The sequence below is a fragment of the Nannobrachium achirus genome (assembly GCF_963921795.1).
Source record: "Nannobrachium achirus genome assembly, chromosome: 23".
In the NCBI taxonomy this organism is placed as follows: domain Eukaryota; kingdom Metazoa; phylum Chordata; class Actinopteri; order Myctophiformes; family Myctophidae; genus Nannobrachium; species Nannobrachium achirus.
The window spans coordinates 27,465,816-27,487,127 of record NC_137830.1 but is presented as its reverse complement, the minus strand read 5'-3'; the positions used below and the strand labels follow the sequence as shown (position 1 = coordinate 27,487,127).

General features: G+C 43.3%; 2 protein-coding genes across 2 annotated transcripts in view; one reads left to right on the top strand and one right to left on the bottom strand.

Moving 5' to 3' along the window:
• Nucleotides 1-5,250, top strand: part of nots (nothepsin) — an 8,568-nt gene extending 3,318 nt beyond the window's left edge. The window contains exons 4-9 of the mRNA XM_080754669.1: nt 1,026-1,144; nt 1,840-2,039; nt 2,623-2,745; nt 2,834-2,978; nt 3,151-3,249; nt 4,630-5,250. Of these exons, the coding sequence (XP_080610795.1) occupies nt 1,026-1,144; nt 1,840-2,039; nt 2,623-2,745; nt 2,834-2,978; nt 3,151-3,249; nt 4,630-4,803 (860 nt within the window). The 3' untranslated portion in view covers nt 4,804-5,250. The remainder of the gene's footprint in view (nt 1-1,025; nt 1,145-1,839; nt 2,040-2,622; nt 2,746-2,833; nt 2,979-3,150; nt 3,250-4,629) is intronic.
• Nucleotides 5,251-6,695: 1,445 nt separating this feature from the next.
• Nucleotides 6,696-21,077, bottom strand: LOC308308842 (bestrophin-3-like; the record flags this gene model as incomplete). Its single annotated transcript, XM_080754294.1, has 13 exons — nt 6,696-7,068; nt 8,436-8,720; nt 8,989-9,116; nt 9,253-9,343; nt 12,101-12,252; nt 12,451-12,531; nt 12,801-12,953; nt 13,789-13,866; nt 14,079-14,233; nt 14,765-14,910; nt 17,423-17,510; nt 18,988-19,082; nt 20,926-21,077. 13 exons carry the CDS (start codon nt 21,075-21,077, stop codon nt 6,696-6,698), a joined length of 1,977 nt encoding a protein of 658 aa, XP_080610420.1.
• Nucleotides 21,078-21,312: the final 235 nt, after the last annotated feature.

Below are 21,312 nucleotides of genomic sequence, written 5' to 3'. Positions count from 1 at the left end.
ACAAAAAATAGTACCATGTGACAGAGGGGTCAAAGTTTAACTAAAGTAGCTCTATATGGTAGCAATAGGTCAGCGACACAAATGATGCTAGTTTTGTAGATTAATCTATTTTTAATCACTGGAACTACTTCATTCATATTCATCATAAACTGACCAGAACTCTGACCACGGGCCTTGGCAATCAATTAATACCTTTGCAACCACTATATTAATTACTATGGCAAATATTTCCTACAGCTTTATGTCCAAAAATCTGAACTAACCCTAATTTATGCTTTTGTTATGTTGTACGGCAAAAATGGACAATCTATCAGCGCACAACGTGTTGTGAGCTTGTAGAGTTTTTGCAATTTCGTTTACATAGTTTGAAGTTGTTAACCCCTAACTGCTTCCCTGTGAGTGTGCTCATCAGAGCCATCTGAGCAGCACCCATCTGCTGGGTGAAGCATGTAAAAAGTAATCTTTCCTCCCCCAGGAACCAACCAGAAAATACTCCCTTTCCCTGTGTTGGGGTAGGGGTTCAGTGTCGGCACAAAGCCAGGCAGAGCTACGTCATGATACACGGTTAACTGGGATGACTGACGGGTCAAAATGACCTATTTTGACATTTTGAACTGAATTAACTTTGAGCAGGAAACTCTACGTGTCTCTTTGTTTTTCTTCTGGAAGCTAAATATGGCAATGATTTTCATATTATATACATAGTTAAACTATTAACCTGTCAGACTTGAATGTCTCTACATGTACATATATACAGTATATCCACATATGTGGCATATATGTGGACATATATAAGCTATATGAGACATATATTTCTCATATATCCACATATATGCACATATGAACCTGAATATGGCATATATTCTGCCTTATACCTGCCAAATATTGGCATATATTATGTTCATATATTTCCTTGGCTTTCCATGCACCACCATCCTTTTCATGTCACGCACCCCATAGAGGGCACACCACAGTTTGGGAACCCCTGTGCTATTATATTTAAACACTGTGCGTGTGTGTTCCAGCCAACCACCATCGCTTTAAGGCATTTGACTCTCATTCTTTCGGTCATGATGGAAGAATGTTTGGAATTAACTATGGTTCAGGACACCTGCTGGGAGTCATGGGCAGAGAGACGCTGAAGGTAAAATGTGTGTATGCCTGAGTCATCATACTTGCAAGTTACAGTATTTTCCGGACTATAAGGCGCACCGGACTATAAGGCGCACTGTCAATGAATGGTCTATTTTCGAACTGTTTTCATATATAAGGCGCACCCGACTATAAGGCGCACATAATAGACGTAGATGGAGCTGTGCTAAAGGGAATGTCAATGTCAATGAATGATCCATATATAAGGCGCACTGGACTATAAGGCGCACTGTAGTTTTTTTAGAAAATTAAAGGCTTTTAAGTGCGCCTTATAGTCCGGAAAATACGGGTATACGAAGTAGAACTTAGTGTTGAGTGATGTGTGGTTAAAACGAAAAGGCTTTAGTTAAAATGTTGAAATTCTAATCATCAACTTGAAGGTTTCTAGCTCAGAAAAGTGATATGATTGTCCCCCATAATCCGAGCCCCTCTCCTCCAAGCCCCTCCCCTCTCTTTCTCCCCCTGGGGGAGGCAAATAGTTTTTTTTTTTTTTTTTCATTGCACTTGAAAAGGCCTGAGAACACCGAGGGGGGGGAAAATGCCATGGCACTCCGGAGTGGATTTTTCCAGTTAAAACCTTTTAATACACATTTGAAGGACCATGAAATAGACTTTTAATGTTTTCAAAACCAGCATGTCATGAGACCTTTAAACGATATATAGTGTTCCAATTCCTCTCCTCTCCAGGTAGGAGGTCTGACGGTGGTACAACAGGAGTTTGGGGAGTCCGTATATGAGCCAGGCCAGGCGTTTGTCCTGGCTCAGTTTGACGGCGTTCTGGGCCTCGCCTACCCCTCTCTGGCCGAGATCGTTGGGAAGCCTGTGTTCGACAACATGATGACGCAGAAACTCGTAGAAAAACCTGTGTTCTCATTCTACCTCAGCAGGTATTGTAATCAGTGGTGGAAAAAGTATGCGAATGTTTTACTTAAGTAAAGGTATCAATAATGCAATGTAGATATACTCTGTTACAAGTAAGTCCAGCAATTCAAAATTGACGAGTAAAAGCGCAAAAGTATTGGTATCAAAATGCACTTAATTCACAAGTTTTCAAAATGTAGAAAAAATATTCTGAAAATAGCAGATCTACAAGCTCACAATGTGTCATATCGCGACAGAAGTGCTTTGGAACCCGAATTGCATTTCTTCTTGAATTTATTTTTGGTGAGAACAGCAGCAAAACAAGCTATATGAACAGATGCTGTAATGGCATCTAATTACCAGTGGTGTCACCAAAAACACTCCAAAAAGCAAAGTTACACAGTTAGACTTTAACTAATCAATTGAATAATTAAAATATATAACACTAAGACGCCCCAATAAGTAATTTTAATATTTAAACATCACTGAAATAGCTTTTTTCATCACTGAAATATCACTGAAATGTTCCACTTCATTTGATAATACGGTAATAACTTCATTTGACTTCATAAAATAAATGTCCTTTGAATTTTTGGGCGTGTCTAAAAGAAAGCAGACCCGAGATCCAGAGGGAGAGCTACTGATTGGAGGAACTGACGAGGAGCTGTTCAGCGGCCCAATCCACTGGATCCCTGTCTCTCATAAGGGATACTGGCAGATTAAGATGGAAAGGTGACGCACACTCACGCACACACACACACAAATTAAATAAAGCATAGTATTATATTTCAATTGAAATATGTGTATGTTTGTGTATCAGCATCGCTGTCCAGGGTATTGCTTCGTTCTGTCCCCGTGGCTGCCAGGCGATCATTGACACGGGAACCTCCCTCATCGCCGGGCCAAACGATGACATTCTCAAACTGCAGGGTCTGATTGGAGCCACGCCCACAAACATCGGAGAGGTTCAAAACAAAATATAATATAATACTTTGTTGTTTTAAAAACATAATCACAATCGACGTAAAACAACTTGAGTAATGTGCGTGCGTGCGTGTGCGTGTGTGTGTGTGTGTGTGTGTGTGTGTGTGTGTGTGTGTGTGTGTGTGTGTGTGTCTGTGTGTGTGGGTGTCTCAGTATCTGATAGACTGTGCCAGGTTAACCAGCCTTCCACACGTGACATTTGTTCTGGGAGGGGTTGAGTACACTCTGGAAGCACAGGACTACGTACGGAAGGTATGCACGATACGATTGACCGGTCTTCTGCCTATCTTTGTCTCCAGTTCCTAATTCACCCATTAAGACAGTGGTTCTCAACCTTTTCAGACCGCGACCCCCAAAATAATCATATTTCAACTGGGGACCCCACACCCTGACGAGCACTAAGAGTTGAGGCATTACATTATGTACAGTATAACACGGTTCTTTTGTGAAAATAGCAGATCTACATGCTCACAACTCCTCGCGTTGTGAGCATGTACAGTAGATGTAGACAATTTCTGCCTCTAATATTGGACAATTTGGCCAATGTTTAATTTGTCATTTTAGAGGTATTAAAAAGTACTCAAATTGTCGCTTTAGAAATGTGCAGATACCCCCTATACACTTAAAACGTTATGTTGGTTTGTTTACTGTTGAGGGAGAAAACAATGTTGCACATTAAGTTAATCATCTGGGGACCCACCAAAATAATTTGGGGACCCCCCTGGGGCTCCCGACCCACAGGTTGAGAACCACTGCATTAAGACATGGAACACATCTGTGTCGCTTTAGACTTGAACCGCTATAAACATTATTTTATGCTTTAGATATAAAAAATAGCACTCGGTGCCGTGCTGTGAGCTTGTATATCTGCTATTTAAAAAAGAATGAATATAAATTTGAATATGATACTATAAATGTCTTCTAAATCCTTCTAAGGTTTTTGAAAATGGCATGTTTCAGGGCGCCTACTGGTCTAGGCACCTACCTCTTAGGCATTGCCACATAGGCATGGATGCCTGCATGGTGGCGGCGCTGGTTCGATCCCCGATCCGGACAACCTTTTGACGCGTGTCACTGCCCATCTCTCCCCCCATTTCCTGTCAGTCTACTGTCCTATCAATAAAGGCATGAAAGCCCAAAAACAAATCTTTAAAAAAAAAGAAACGCACGTTTATATGTCAGTGGTTCTCAAAAATAGCAGATATAAAAGCTCGCAGCGCGGCACCAAGTGCTGCGCTATGAGCTTGTATATCTGCTATTTTTTGAGCGGTACAAACCGCTCCTAAGTGTGTCTGTAGCCTTTTTCCTCAGCGTTTTGCCATAGCAAAATGTGTGTACGTAGCATCATGTTTGTCTAGTGATGTCATATGTTGTATGTCTGTAGCCTTTTCCCTCAGCGTTTTGCCATAGCAAAACGTGTGTGTGTAGCATAGCCTGTACATCCTAGACTCAAATCCTAGTCTGAAGACATTATGCAAGCACGACCACCGCTCACTTCACATTGGGTGTGATTTTTTTATAGTTAAAGCAGGAAATAATGGCTAATGTTAAAATGGTTAAAGTGTGTTCCAGGTCTAAGTGGGTTCAAAGCTGTCTCTCCGTTCATCTCTCTCTACTTGCTTGTCTCTACAGGAGGTCCTGGGGGGCAGGGAGATGTGCTTCAGTGGTTTCCAGTCCGTGGACATAATGTCTCCGCAGGGACCCCTGTGGATTCTGGGAGACGTGTTTCTGACTCAGTACTACAGTGTCTTCGACAGAGGACAGGACCGCATCGGGCTGGCTCGCGCCAGACACCAGATGGACTAGTAGTAACCAATAACTATCAATCAATCATGCAATCTGACCATAAACTGATATGACTGACCCACTGATCAGTAATTGTCAGCACCTGAGACGAAAAACAGTCTTAGTCACTCCTAAGCACTCCCCCCTCATTTTGTTGAATTAGATTTTTTTACTTAACTCATATATATTAGGAATTATAAGACATAATACTTGGAAAGTGGAAAAACCGTATATCTCCAACAGTTTGTGGAACAACAGTATAAGTCTGTACAAGCAATATTCATTAGACAAAGGGAGCAGATAACATTAATACAGACAATTGAACAAAATGAGGGGGGAGCGCATTAACAATTTAATAAATAAATAATTACAGATTTCACCCACTTCTTTACTTCTGTAAACCTGTGATGTAACAATAAAGCTGATTCTGATTCAGAGGAAATTAAAGTTTGGCACAGCAGCATCTCTGAGTGCCTCTGTTTTCAGTCATTCGTCACCCTGTGTTGTCGCAACAGTGACGAATCTAAAATCATCTCAATGATTGTGAGAACATGTCCTCCTTTACTCCAATTCCTTTTTTTTTCCCACTATTTTCTTTACAATTAAAGGAGAACTCCGGACGAGTGCTTTAAGTAAACCGATGTTATTCCCTCCATTAGCAGAGAAAAAAAGACAGATTTAAACAAGAAAAAAGAATTGTTGAGTGATACAAATGAGCAATTTAGCGTCGTTGATCAATAGAACCACTGTACATGAGAATAAAATCGATTCACTCTTTATTTTTACATTGTGTGTACAGTATGCCTGTGTTTGTGTATCGGTCCCCTCAAAAGTAGACCACAGCTCATGCCGCTACGTGCATGATGTCGCCACGAAACAGAGGCACCTCCGGCCTGGTGAAGTAAAAGGAAAAGTTGGGTCGGAGTTGAAAATGATTTACTACATTCATACATCAACAGCAGCAAATAGGCGACGGACGTTTCAGAGAAACATGAAAACCTCATGAATAAAAGTATTCAACACACACTGTTCACCCTGCTGCTACATATACAGTGGTAGTAGTATTAGTAGAGGTAGCAGTAAGCTAGCACTATTTCATCTTGTAAATCAATTGCTCCATATGCTAGTGGAGAACTGTTTACAAGGTAACCAGTTTGTAAATGTAGCACTCCACACTAGTGGAGAGCTATTTAGAATCAGTTAACCAGTTAGTAATGCCGGGTTCAGACTACAAAATATTTTTGTCTTTCAACAGTGGTCACCACCAGGGCAGGAATTTCAGGGAGGCCACGAAGGTCGTTGCCCCTCAGTTTGGCCTTGTGTCCCTCAAAGAAATGACATGCCCTGAGGCCACAGTACCCTTAATGCCCTAGCTGACTGTAGATACCAGTGTATCTTTCATGCCATGTACATGACACCAGTTTCTTTTGTAAACCAATCCAGTAACTTTGATTGGTGCAGGGCTGAGCATGGATCAGATTGTAAATACCATTATGTATTTATTTCAATGCAGATAGTTTATTACATTTTAAATCATCCTTAACCCTTAAATTCAATGAATGGACTAAAATCTTGCTTTATTTGATGGCCTTCCTGCTCTGGTCTTTGTGCCCTAAAAGAATGGGCAACACCAAAGGCCAAGTGGCCTTGCCCCCAAAATGACAACATTCCAGGCCTGGTCACCACATCAGATTATGCAATGAAATTCCATCAAAAAACATGATTGCTGTGACTTTGTGCCGTGGTGTCGCAGACGCCAAATGGCTGGTCTTCTGACATGTCACAGTACAAGAGGAAAAGATGTTATGAACCAACGTTCATAGTTGGGCAAAGGAAAGTTTGTCTGCGGTGGCAAAAATCGTGTAGCCTGATCCCAGCTTACATGTAGGGCTCTATGACTGGACATGGCTTCTTTAGAACCTCTGTGATTGGTGGTTGTTGTTGTTGTTGTTTTGTTCTTGGTTGTCATTGGCTCCCTTCGTCTCTCCGTGTCCCTCCTCCTCTGCCGGGATGGCCAGGAAGTCGTGGTCCGTGCTGGGGGACATGGTCTGGGGCGAGGAGGGGACTCGGCCCGCCACGCCCATGGGGCTGGGCAGGCTGCGGACAGAGGACTTGGACGACTGACGGGAGAACTGGAAGGAGAGGTGTCTACCCTGCAGCCTGGACAATGGGTGTCTGTAGGGGCGGTCCTTATCTCTGGAGGGGCGGTCCTTGTTTTTGATCATGCTCCAGCGGAACTTCTTGGGGCCCAGCTCTGTGGGAGAGTAGCACGTTGCAGAGCTGTCCCTGGGATGACAAAAAGGAGAGGAAGGGTTGGTCTGATTTACGTAAACACGGTATCATGACTTCAATACAAACACAGAAAGATAATATTTTTTTTATCTGCATTCTTCAACGTACATTTCAGCTATCTGACAGTCATTGCGTCAGTCACTAGTGGTGTCAAAAAGAATCCATTCAGCAATGGATCGCAATTCAATTTAGTGCAGCAACGAATCACAATCGAATTGAATCGTGAAGGCAGTGCCAATGCACACCTATCAGTCACACACATTTCATTAATGAGAACCAGTTCATTTGTGTCAGCATCATCTATCATTTTATGCTCCATGTGCAATACATACACATAGTAAAACATGATATTTGTCTGTTAAAATTATGTTCATTATCTCTGCCAGGCTGGATTATGTTTTCACCCCTGTTCCTCTGTGTGTCTGTCTGTTTTGTGTGTCAGTCTGTGAACAGCTAATCTCCGGACTGATCTACATGAAATTTGCACCCACACCCCCATAGGCCATGGAAGAACAAAAAATTGAAATCGGCTTCATGGTAGCCGCAATATATGGGCCGCTTCACTTTGAGGCCTATAACCTTTGAACCAGAGGATTCTTTTGATTGTGACGCAACTACCCATAGACGCAACTACCCATAGACTAGATTTTCAAAACACTTTTTTGCTACTACTCCTACAGATTTTGTCAAAAGCTCACATGAATCGATACACATCTCTGGAGTCCCGTGATCAGGATCACCCCTTTCGAATGCTATTAATGCACAGAATTTGGCATGTGTATTCAGACCATTGAATGGTGCAGAAGCTGAGATAGCCTACTGAGCTACCGGACGGGTTAATAACACCATTGATTGGGAGATACTGACGTGCGCTGTATAAAGTATAGTTATTGACCATGACGGAGTCACGCTGTCTCAAGCGGACTTGAGCCACGTGAGACACCGCCGAGCGAGCAGTAGAGAGCGAGTCGCCGCGTCGAGCATTGCGAAGTAGGCTTGAGCCGACTCGGCGCCATTAGAAGTTGTAAACCAGGGGGCCAGAAACATAAGTCATCGTCAACCCACTGAATGATGACAAAAACCTGCCCATTGAATGGTGACAATGAAGCTACTGCGTCCGTCCGTCCGTCCGTCCGTCGGTAGGTCAGTATCTCAGCTACTGCACCATTCAATGGTCTGAATACAAGTGACAAATTCCCATTCAGTGCATTGACAGCATTTGAAGCTGGTGCCAGAATGCATCAGTCAGCCTGTTCATATTCCATTTTGTTTTGCGATGATTAACTTCCAAAAACTGCAGTCCCTGAGTAGCAAACCTGGCCTGGCAAGAGGGCTACCCTTTGTCCTGCAAGCTTTGTTACTTGATGTTGTACCTCAGGTTGTCCTCTGTGAGGGACGGTTCTAACTGAGTCCCTGGCTTCAGCCACGCCTCCTGAGGGGCGGAGCCACCCCCTTCGCCACCTGCGCCAAACTCCATGTTGCCGTGGAAGCCGGACAACGGGGGGCTGACGACGAGCCGTGGCGGGAGGTGAGGGGAGGGCGAGGGCGGGGTGCTGCTGACCTCTCTGACCTCTTTCAGGGTCCCCAGGGTGTCGATGCCTGAGGTAGGGGAAGAGGGAGGGGCGCTCTCCCTTCCTGGGTGAACCCTGGATGGATGGATGATAGATCGTCAGACACTAACTAAACCAGTGGTTCCCAAACTTTCTACCTCAAGACCCAAAAGAGAAATTAGATGTTTGGTTCCATGTGTACGCTCTAAGAACTTTTGACTTTCAAAATTTACTTGAGTAAAATTGGTACCAAATTGTACTTAAAGTACACAGTAAAAGAAACCCCTGGCGCCCTTGCACCAGTAATGATCGGAAAGGATCAGTAGCACACCTTGGGATGTTTTTGAATGGGCCACCTGCATACCTGTAGTCAGCTATGAAGGGAATGAAGCCGCCAATGGCATCACTGCTGTGGCGCTTGAACGCAGGACGGGGCAAAACCAACTCTGGAGGCTCCTGAACGCTCAGCAACCTGCGGACACGCCCCATAACCTGGTAAACGGCCAAAAAAAGAAGAAAGATTAAGACAATGGTCAGAGGATTTATTTTATGCCGTTCACATTGTAAGCTTGTAGATCTGTTTTCTGTGATCTGTTATTATCTATTACGTTTTATAGTTATACATTACCGAGGTCTGTCGCCGAGTCAGAAACGACTCCTGTCGTCGTGGGCGACTTTCAGAAACGTTGTCTTCCTCAAACTGAAGGATGTCAGACAAACTGGAGGAGATGAAGACATTACTTTGCACTGATTGACTAGTTCAGTGGTTCTCAACCCTTTTCATTTCAAGGACCCCCAGTTTAATATGCATTAGGCCATGCATTCATTTATTTATTATAATGTTTTTATCCCCAATCTACACTTTAAATTCCTCTATTATTGTTTTTTATAACTCAGAGTGTACAAATGGAACCATTCCAGTTGTATACTCTCAGAGTTACAGAGTTAATTTGGATCCCTGGTGGTCACGGGTCCAGACCTAGAAAAACAAAGGACAAGTAACTAGTTTGATGTTCAGATCAAACAATGTGATGCTGCTGAAATGTGTGTGCAACTGTGCATGCACACAGGCCCCAGAAAGAGTGTTTACCCCATGTCGGTCGTAGGACCCAGGAAAGAGTGTTTACCCCATGTCGGTGGTAGGACCCCAGAAAGAGTGTTTACCCCATGTAGGTGGTAGGACCCCAGAAAGAGTGTTTTTTTTTTGTTTTTTTTAAACAATCTGTTTATTTTCTTTTTTTTATACATATAAAACAACACATACAATACAATAAAAGCAAAGTTCAGACAAAACAAACAAACCAAAAACAACACACAAAAACACACACAAAGAACAAAAACCCGAAGAATATAAAATAATCATGACACAAAGAGCACATACATCACATCAACATCCCAGGCCAGACAAATGACCGTAGAGAGAGAAAAAAACAAAAAAAAAAACAGCTACCCTACTCCTGGTTCCTCCATCAGATATGAAAGATCGTTTCCCTTGACATACTGAATAACATTTCCCCATATTTTCTCAAATAGCTCTAGTTTGTTTTTGAAAGTGTATGTAATTCTTTCTAAAAGAAGGCATAAAGATAGTTCCTTAAACCACTGAGCGATGCTAGGTTTCCCTGTCCTTTTCCATGAAAGAACCCAAGGTCCAGAAATTTTATCGCAGTTTTTTATCTTATGGCCGATCGGGTAAAGGCCTAGAGTTTTGGATCAAGCTCAATGTTAATAAGTAGTATCCGTTGTAACTCCTTCCTAAACTCCTCCCAAAACTCCTTTATTCTTGGGCATGCCCACAAACAATGGAACAGAGTGCCTTTATCATTGTTACATCTGTTGCAAGTGTCTGGGATATTTGAATTAAATTTGTTTATTTTTTCTGGCGTGATGTACACCCTCATCAGCCAATTATATTGCAGCAATTTTAAACAAGTATTACTAGTCTGTGCCTGAGCCTCCTCACAGGCTGTGTTAAACTCATCCATTGTTAGCTCCCCTTGTAAATCGGAGTTCCAGGCATTAAATCTAGATTCAGATGTTTCGGGAGAGAAGTCCACCAGGAGAGTATAAAACCCAGATGATGCCCCTTTCAAAGGGATTCCTGATGAGAGTTCTTTCTATTATCGACAGAGGAGGAATCGTCAGAGACTGTGCTTGTTTAACCTTTATAAAGTCCCTGAGTTGGAAAAATTTAAACAGGTGTGTTCTAGGAATATTAAATTTAGCCATAAGTTCTTCAAATGAAAGCAGAGTCTTATTTTTGCCAAAAACATCTTTTAGTTGTTTGATTCCTTTTCCAGCCCAAAGCTTAAAACCTCCATCCGCCCTACCCGGGGTAAATGCCTCATTCCCCCAAATCGGGTTGAAGCGAGAAATGGGGATGGTATCGCACAAATATTTCCTAACATCTTGCCAAACCTTAATCATGTTTTTAACAGTAGGATTGGTTGTAGCTTTTTTAAGTTTACTTAACTCATACAGTGCCATCCGGCCACAAGGGGTGCTAGAGTGCCAGAAAATTCTCCATTGACCTCCTTTATAGCTTTCGTCGACCCTCTCCCAACTGGCCTGTGTTTTCACTCCGGTCAATCCTATGGGTGTCCAGAGGAGGAAGCTAGCTGACACGTAGCCAAAATGCTAACCCATTGAGAAGCCCGATCTAAAGCTATTTCAGCCGCAAAAAACTTTCTCGTTGGGTCTGGGGACACAATCCGGAGAAAATCCTGTCTAAAGATGTGATTTATTATTGGAGTGGGCGGCGCGATTCGGCCGTTAGCGCGAATACGGCCCGTGGATGGCCGAGTCTAAGTCCCGGCCAAGGATGGACGTCTAGACCGGGGCTTCGTTGAGGCCTCCGATAAAATAATTCATTTTATTAAATATCCCGGACTAGTTCGGGATAGGCACCCTGGAATACGTCGCGCCGCCTACAATGAACATTTGGTGAACATTGGGGGGGGGGTCTAAACTTTATTTTAAACCATTTTCAATGGAATAAATCGTCGGAGCATCTAGCGTCTCTCGTTGGTGAGAGCTGGGCGAGCCGGGACCACCCACGTTGCTCCAAGCAGCTCGGGGTAAGTAAAATAGCAAATGAAAAATTGTTTTTGATCCCGAATATCCCCGAACTAGTTCGGGATAGGCACTCAAAGGGTTAACTGGGCATCGAGATCTTTAAGGAACCTGATTCGATATTTCTCCATTTAGGAGATCCCTCCTCTGTGTAATAGAACATTATAGTTCGCAGCTGTGCTGCCCAATAGTACCACAGCATATTGGGGCATTTTAGAAACACTTTTTCCATTTTAGGGAAGAAACCTACAGGAGGCGGCAAGGGGATATTCTGAAATAGGTACAGCAGCTTAGGGAGTATGTTCATTTTGAGTATATTAATTCTACCAATTAGTGAGATTGAGAGGTCTGACCACCTATTGATTGCTTCAGAAATTGATACAGTGACAGAAAGAGTGTTTTACCCCATGTCGGTGGTAGACCCCAGAAAGGAGGCGATGCAGGTTTCTTGAGCCGCCACCGTGTATGGAGGTCTTGCCTGGTTGTCATCCCAGTAAACGTCTCTGCTCATCTGAGGGAGACTCATGTGCAACTCATCTACAGCCAGGAGAGACACCTACGGAGAGACATACACAGACATGAGAGACACCGACAGAGACAGACCGCAATACTATATCTGAATGGTACGTCTCCAAAATAAATATATGTTTTGTGATTAGTTATTGACCTGTATTTTAGGGATTATGGTCGACTTTTGACCTGTATATGAATATTGTTTTTGACCTGTTTCTGTGTGTTGTGATTGGTTATTGACCTGTAGATTTCGGTCAATGATCCAGTTAGCCTCAAAGTCATCATCATCTTCTCCAAACGGGTTGATCAGCTGTTCTGCTACCTAGCAACCACAGACAAATGAACTACAGCAGCAATCACACAGACACAGACTTTAATTACATTTCTAAAACGGCTAGTTCCATTTCTTGATTCTGATTGGCTGGTTTCCCTTAATTGCTGTGATGTATGAGACTATAACCCACACCTTGAATCAGTTTATATCAAACCCAGGTGCGTTGTTTCTTTCCACAGTGTTCCACAGTGCACCAATTTAATTGTGTATGTGCGTGTGTAATTGTGTGCGTGCGTGCGTGCGTGTGTGTGTGAGACCTTCAGCCAGCCAGCATAGAAGACAAACTGCAGCAGGGTGAAAATAGGAACGTAGAGGTCAAGGTCGTGTCCGTGGTACCCCTGGGCGGGGTCAAGGAACTGTCGACCAATCAAACACGCAAAGAAGAAAGTGTAGACGGCTAAAGTTACAACCTGAAGAGAAAGACACTCACGCACACAGAGAGAGAGAGAGAGAGAGACACACACACACACACACACACACACACATGCACACACTCACACACAGACACACACACACACACACACAGACATACATAGTGAGAGAAAGAGAGAGAGATTTAAAATTCAATAAAGGACAAACTATCTGTTGCCTTGGTGCTTTGTTACTAAGGAGGTTTCCAGCCAGGGCAGACCGGATGCGAGGTGATTAGGACATATCATGTTACGCGTGCGTTCGTGCGCATCCTAGTTCCAGTTAGCCTGTATACTGTTAGTAAACAGTTGGGAAGCAGGGAAATACAAAGCATGCTGATAGATGGGTGGATAGATGGACGGACGGACGGACGGACGGATATATCAGGGGTTTTCAAAGTGGGTGCCGCGACAGGCAGTCCAGGGGTGCCGCGAGATAATTTGATAATATTTGGAATTTATTTGGACACTTGAAAAAATATTTAGTATCATTTTAAACTTGAAGTACAATGTTATTTTCAGTCAGTTCTAACCAAAATGGCTATTATCTCAAAGTTTTCCTCGCAACATAATCACTAAAATATCGTCACTGTCGGGCAGAAACCTCGTATCTCCAAGTTCAAATGTGTACATCTTTTGGTACAGCAAAGCCCTGCTTCATCATACAAGGCTGTCGCACAAAACTAGTGAAAACAGCTGATCTACAAGCACACAACGCCTCGCGATGCGACAAAAACGTTTGGGAACCCCTGGGATATATGCATGGATGGATGCATGCATGCATGCGTCAGGCCAAGATGCATGGATGTAATACTGTATAGACAGAGACATGTACCTGCGTGTAGACCAGAGGTATGCCCACCCAGTCATATCCAAACAGAGTGGAACACCATGTTCTGAATTTATTCATTTCCTATAGACACAGACATGCAGCATAAAGGCTGGAATGATAAACAGTGTAGTTTACCATAGCAAAAAATATAGTACAATATAAACTGTGGTATAGTATTTAATATAATATAGCCTACTATTTAATACTACACGAGTAAAGGATACTGTATTATTTCAACATGCTTCAAATGAGTTCTATTAGGCTACAGTACACTACAATATATAGCATGTTACAGTGAGTATTGTCTGTAGATCCACACTGTCTCGTATTCGTCCTTCTCGCCGTGCTTTGGAGGACAGGTTGGTGAACCACACCACTGGGATCCAGTACTTCAGATGAGGAGAAGAGATATTGTCAAACACTTTCCTCTCCTCCGGAGTCATAAAACCTACAGACAGACAGACAGACAGTGAAACAGAGTTTTGGGAGTGTGAATTTGGAGACTAACCCAGGGTTTCTCAAAGTGGTTGCCGTGATCTAAGTCCAGGGATGCCACAGGATACTTTGATAATATTCGGAATTCATCAATATCACAGTTACACGTATAGGTCTACATACATACGGACAAGCTGTAACGGTTCTGACAGTAAACTGTGACCTATGGTCGCAACAAGGGGTGGAGATTTTACAACCAGTTACTAAGAACCTAACTGGAAAAGAAAGTAAATCTGATGATTGAGCACTCACATCATAAAGTCTAGCGTATCACTATGATATCATTTCTGAGGAAGGCCCTGAAGGCCATCTTAACTGGCCGATAATGAGCTGATCCCATGGGCTGGATGGACAAGACACAGGAAGTATTAGCGACAGAGGAGAGGAGTGTCTTCTGCTCTGAGTTTTATTTGACTTGGGAATTCAGTTCAGTTCAGTTAGGACAGACACACACACACACACACACACACACACACACACCTACCTGCCTCCACCACATGGTCAATGGTGGGAAATCGTTTGCAGACGGCCGTACTGACTGAGCGCAGGATGAGCAGAGAGGTCAGGTTGACATATCGCATCAATGTGCGACGTAACAGGCGGCCATATTCATCAGAGCCCTGTACACAACTGGGGAGCAAGGCATTATACAGTGAGGCAGTTGTCACATTTTACATTTTCTAAATGTTAGACATTATAACGAAAAACAGTAGTAATCGAAAAATGCATTAGAAGGACAATACAAAATATTGAATCAAGCGTTTCAAAGTGAAATAATACTTTAAAGTTGTTGTTTTTTTCCTTCTTGTTATCACTGTGAATACCCTGCAAGCCAAAGGATGTCATGATGAACGTCCTCTGGTGACTCCGGTGACGTTCAGAACTAGGCCAGATCACAGCCCATATGGGGATGGTCATTACCAGGACTAGAAGCTAGTCCTGGACTAGAAGCTAGTCCTGGACTAGAAGCTAGTCCTGGACTAGAAGCTCGGCCGCCCTTCGGGCGGCCGAGCGTCTAGTCGGCAACCTGGCCAACTCGGGAACAATGTAAATAGGGAATGAATGCCCTGCCCTTTAATGCAAACCTCATTATATCTGTTGTCATAGGATCCGTTTTGACCATCTGTTTGGCCGTGTGTCCATTTATGCCCATATATGGAGATATCTGTCTGTCTACGTCTATTTCATGCCCATATATGGAGATCTCTGTAGGACCCGTTTTGACCATCTGTTTGCCTGTGTCCATTTATACCCATATATGGAGTTATCTGTCTGTCTGCGTCCATTTTATGCCCATATATGGAGATCTCTGTAGGACCCGTATTGACCATCTGTTTGCCTGTGTCCATTTATGCTCATATATGGAGATATCTGTATCTGTCTGTCTGCATCCATTTTATGCCCATATATGGAGATCTCTGTATCTGATGTCTGTGTCCGTTTATGCCCATTATGGAGATCTCTGCATCTGTTAGTGCCCCCGACTACCTGCTGCGTCGGGAAACACGCGTGCCGAATTTAAAATAGGGAATGAATGCCCCACCCTTTAATGCAAACCCCATTATACCTGTTGTCATAGGACCCGTTTTGACCATCTGTTTGCCTTTGTCCACTTATACCCATATATGGAGATCTCTGCAGACACAGTACCGGTTCCGGCCCTACCCTTTAATGCAAACCCCATTATACCTGTTGTCATAGGACCCGTTTTGACCATCAGTTTGCCTTTGTCCACTTATGCCCATATATGGAGATCTCTGCAGACACAGTACCGGTTCCGGCCCTACCCTTTAATGCAAACCCCATTATACCTGTTGTCATAGGACCCGTTTTGACCATCTGTTTGCCTTTGTCCACTTATGCCCATATATGGAAATCTCTGCAGACACAGCACCCCTTACTTTACTTACAGAGCGCCCCGGAGTTCCCTAGCCCCGGCTCCTTATTCCCCTTTATTATTTAAGTTTAGCGTGAGAGGGAACTGCCCGGGCTTATCCACATTATTCACCTGGTTCTCTTAAAGGCACAGCCCGCTAATTCCCCTGAACCCAACCGCTCTGAAGAGCACCCTGAACTTTGCTCACCTCGAAGTGAGAGGAAGAAAGACTTTAGTTTATGCCACACTCGGAGAGATTTTTAGTTGACTCATCTAGCGTATGTGATGTCAGAGCCTTTTATGAAGTGATGTCACAATGAGTCAGCGCTTGCTCCGGAACAGCCCGATGTCAGTCATCTCCGCATACGGAGATTCCAAATCTTTCGTGCCGGATCCGAAAAACTGTGTATCGGGTCGGGTCGAGGCCTAGCTAAGAACGTAGGCAAAGGTCTGAGCTGTCTGTGTGCGAAATTTGGAGTCTGTAGCACCAACCATGTGCTGTCAGGGCTCATCCATGCGATTCGGGCCATTCGGATTTGGCGTCCATTGGCTTCAATTAGTAGTCAGGACTCCGCATATGGAGATTCCGAACCTTTAGCGTTGGTTCCGGAAAACCGCATATCGGGTCGGGTCGAGGCCTAGCTAAGAACGTAGGCAAAGGTCTGAGCTATCTGCGTGCAAAATTTGGAGTCTGTAGCACCAACCATGTGCTGTCAGGGCTCATCCATGCGATTCGGCCCAATTCGGCCTCGGCTTCAATTAGTAGTCACGATGTCATATGGACTATAGGATTATTGTTATTGTTTGTAATGTTAGTTCTAATATGAGCATACTGTATAAGGTTATATTCTGGGACATATCTGACTAGTTATGATATTTATCTGGCCTTGATCGGACCCTCTCTGATTAATCCAGGACGTCCGTTTTCGTGGGCAGGAATTATGCTGGTTGAAATCGGGGGATATTCTAGGCCAGATCTGACTAGTCATGGTTTGACTTGATCTGGCTCCAATCGAGACGTCACTGATTGGTCCAGATCCTGAGCTGGGTAATTAAGTGCATGAATGTGATAAACAAATTATCACATCTAACCTTGTACACAGCGATATCAACCCTCTCAATAAGCCTTCCAGTAGGATAAGCTCAGGCGATAATATACTGTAGATAATATACTGTAGTGTACTGTATTCCTGTATTATGTGTATGTTAATCTGAGTCCCCAGAAGTACTTTTTTGTGTGGATATGTATATGAAACAGATGGATACCTGGAGATTAGAAACATGAGTCTGTCCGGCCAGGGCAGGTTGGAAAACTGGTTCCACCATCGATTCACGACCAGAGTGACATAGAAACCTCCGATTTATCAAAGAAAGGGGAGATAAGATGGAAAAGGTTTGACACCTGGACAACTGGGTACTGAAATCAGTCAGATTGGGCAAAAAAACACATTTAGGCAAAATAAATTCCCAAATACTGTCCAAGTTCAACTTGTATTTAACAAATGTATTAACTGGGTTAACTAGGAGCCCTACCCATTTATGGGAAAGAATTACTTTCATTGTATTGTGTAATCTGAGCTAAAGCTTTTCTCCAAATGAGTTTCAGCTGGAATGGAAGCTAGATGGAGCTAACATCATTGTCTGATACTCCTGCACACACGCACGCACACACCATCACAGAGGGCAGAACATGGTTGCACAACACACTGAAATGCAGATAAATAGATACCGAACGATATTTAGATCTTTGTTTGCGAGACAAAACACCATAATAATTTTGATTACCTTCGGTTAGCGAGCACACCAATCTTGGGGTGCCGCAGAATCGATAATGTTTGGAATTTATCAAAATCATTTCAGTTTAACCACTTAAACCCTCTATGCTTAGTAATATGGACCACCATCGTAACACATATTGTATCTTAGGGGGAAAGATTTACATAATTTACATAGCGTAATATGACATAAATGTAAGGTTATACAAAGTAACAATGTAATGCAGGGGTGTCCTGAGACAAAAGAGAACAACTGGCATAGAAAAAAGTTGAGCCGGAAGGCAAAGCTCTTTGTCTACCGAGCCATCTTCGTTCCTACGCTCACCTATGGTCATGAAGTGTGGGTCATGACCAAAAGTATAAGGTTGCGGGCTGGGTACAAGCGGCCGAAATGAATTTTCTCAGACGGGTGGCTGGCATCTCCCTTAGAGATAGGGAGAGAAGTTCAGTCACCCGAGAGAGACTTGGAGTAGAACTGCTGCTCCTACACTTGGAGAGGAGTCAGCTTAGGTGGTTTGGGCATCTAGTACGGATGCCTCCCGAGCGCCTTCCTAGGAAGGTCCTCGATACACGTCCCACTGGGAGGAGACCCCATGGCAGACCAAAGACCAGATGGAAGGATTATATCTCCACACTGGCCTGGGAACGCCTCAGTATACCCCCAGAGGGAGTGGAGGACGTTTCTCAGAATAGGGAACTCTGGAAATCTCAGTTGGAACTGTTGCCCCCGCGACCCGATTCCGGATAAGCGGTTGAAGATGGATCGATGGCATAGAGCATCCTATTTGATGCAGTATGTGTGTGTGTGTGTGGGGGGGGGCATCAAGGCTAACAGCTTGCTAATGACCTCACATCACATCAAACAACACTACTGTCTCTCCGTCTGTCACAGTCCCTCAGTAAACTCAAACTGTATACAGTCAGTCATATATCTACTCAGCACAACATTAACAGGCATCTGTCCATCAGTAAGAGTCGTCATTCAGTCAGTAATTAAAAACAATGAATAAACAGTCAGTGATTGAGTCAGTCAGTCAGTCAGTCAGTCAGACCTACCCAGTACGAAGGTAACTGGAATCTGTTCGGCGTATCTGTCACAGTACAGAGACAACTTCTCAAAGAATCTCTTCTGTTCCTCTGATAACACCAGCCTATGATCAATCAATCAATCAATCAATCAATCAATCAATCAATCAATTACTCTGCTTGAAACCGCCCTGAAAATCCATTTTTTCTTTTCAAAAATAAAATGACTTCTACTGGATCTCTTCTCCACTAGTCGCTCTCTAACATTTTAGCCTAGTTTTTATGACGAAATTGTCAATATATTAAGTCTTAGTTTTAGTCATCATAGCTTAGTTTTCGTTTAATTTTCGTCAGGGGAAAAAGAGTAGTCGACGGACATTTTTCATATTTTTAGTCGATGAAATCAACACTAGAAACTTGTGAGCCCTTTCTTCTTAAGTGTTTTTCCACAAAACTGTTCCTGCATTATCCACATCATTGTCTAGGGTGCAGTGACCCATTTGTGTGTTGTGGGTCCATTTTTATGGGTTGCTAGTATCCAATTTATTTTTGCCTTACTATTTGTTTTTAATTTGGCTATTTCAAAGGATTTTTTAATTTCCCCCTAAAAGTAAAAACAAATCATGAATTGAAAACAAAATTCCTACATTTTTCAAAATAGTTTCATGAATAAATACCAAAAATCGAAGTGATTCCATAAATCCGAAAACAAACGAAAATAGACATTCTACAAGCTCACAACACATTGCATTGTGGCGCGTTGTGAGCTTGTAGATATGCAATTTTCACTGGTTTGGGTCCTGTCTCCTGGGCAAATGTCGCATTTCTCTTTTGGGTCTCGAGCTAAAAGGTTTGGGAACCACTGGTCTATAGTAGCAACAAAATCAGGATCTAGTGGTAACGTCTTTGTGTGTGGTCAATGAGTCATGACTTAACTAACTGAAACACGGCAGGCCACCTCTCCTCCTAATGCTACATGTATTTCTTTAATCAGAGGGTCAGAATGACTGATAATAGTTTGGAATCCCCATTGATGATGTCACTATTAGGCAGGTTTCTGAACTGTCCACATCCTATTAATGACCATACATATGAAGATGAGGTTGAATATGGGTTTAGTGCTCCATTAAAGATACTATTTAATAGAAGCTAATAAAATAGAAATGTTTCAATCCATGTCCATTGTGTAAGAGCTTAACAACAACAATAGAGAAACTCCAATATACACTATCTTACCCTGGAAACTGTTGAGTGCAGCACGTTTTTGTGCGACAAATGTCACACAACGAGGGTTGGGTAGGCAACCACAGTTAGGTGAGTGAATTGGATCACTCCAATAATAATGATGTAATGATATATTCCTCCACCCCGTGGTGGGATCATCATATATCATATCATATCATATCATATCATATTGGAGTGATCCAGTATAGCGCTACATGCTGTAACACTACACTGTCTCCCTCTCAGCTGTCTATTTGTCTCTCCTACACTGTCTCCCTCTCAGCTGTCTGTTTGTCTCTCCTACACTGTCTCCCTCTCAGCTGTCCTACTGTCTGTCTCTCCTACACTGTCTCCCTCTCAGCTGTCCTACTGTCTGTCTCTCCTACACTGTCTCCCTCTCAGCTGTCCTACTGTCTGTCTGTCTGTCTCTCCTACACTGTCTCCCTCTCAGCTGTCCTACTGTCTGTCTCTCCTACACTGTCTCCCTCTCAGCTGTCCTACTGTCTGTCTCTCCTATACTGTCTCCCTCTCAGCTGTCTGTCTCCCATTCGATGTCTCCCTCTCAGCCTTCCTACTGTCTGTCTTACTCTGTCAAAGTCAAAACAAATTAAGCATGAAAGTGACACTGAGGACTGTGTGTGTGTGTGTGTGTGTGTGTGTGTGTGTGTGTGTGTGTGTGTGTGTGTGCGTGCGTGCGTGCGTGCGTGCGTGCGTGCGTGCGTGCGTGCGTGCGTGCGCGTGTACCTGTAGACCACACTGAGCACGGCGTAGAGCAGGGTGAACACAGTGAACTCCCGGTAGAGAAGTCTGTAGATGCTTCCTTTCCAACGCAGTAACAGACGATGGAACCCAAAGAACGTCGCGTTGGCAACTTGACTGGAGTATGTTACTGTCATTATCACTGACAGACAGACAGACAGAATGAAAGAGACACAAAGAAAGATACATTGTGTGTGTGCGCGAGTGCACACACACACACACACACACACACACACACACACACACACACACACACACACACACAAGCATGCGCGTGCAATGACAGTAATAACATATGAAATTCTACTTACAGATATGACCTGGTCTTCATGTGGTCTGGTGTCTTATTTAGCCTGGAACTGTTGGAGAAAT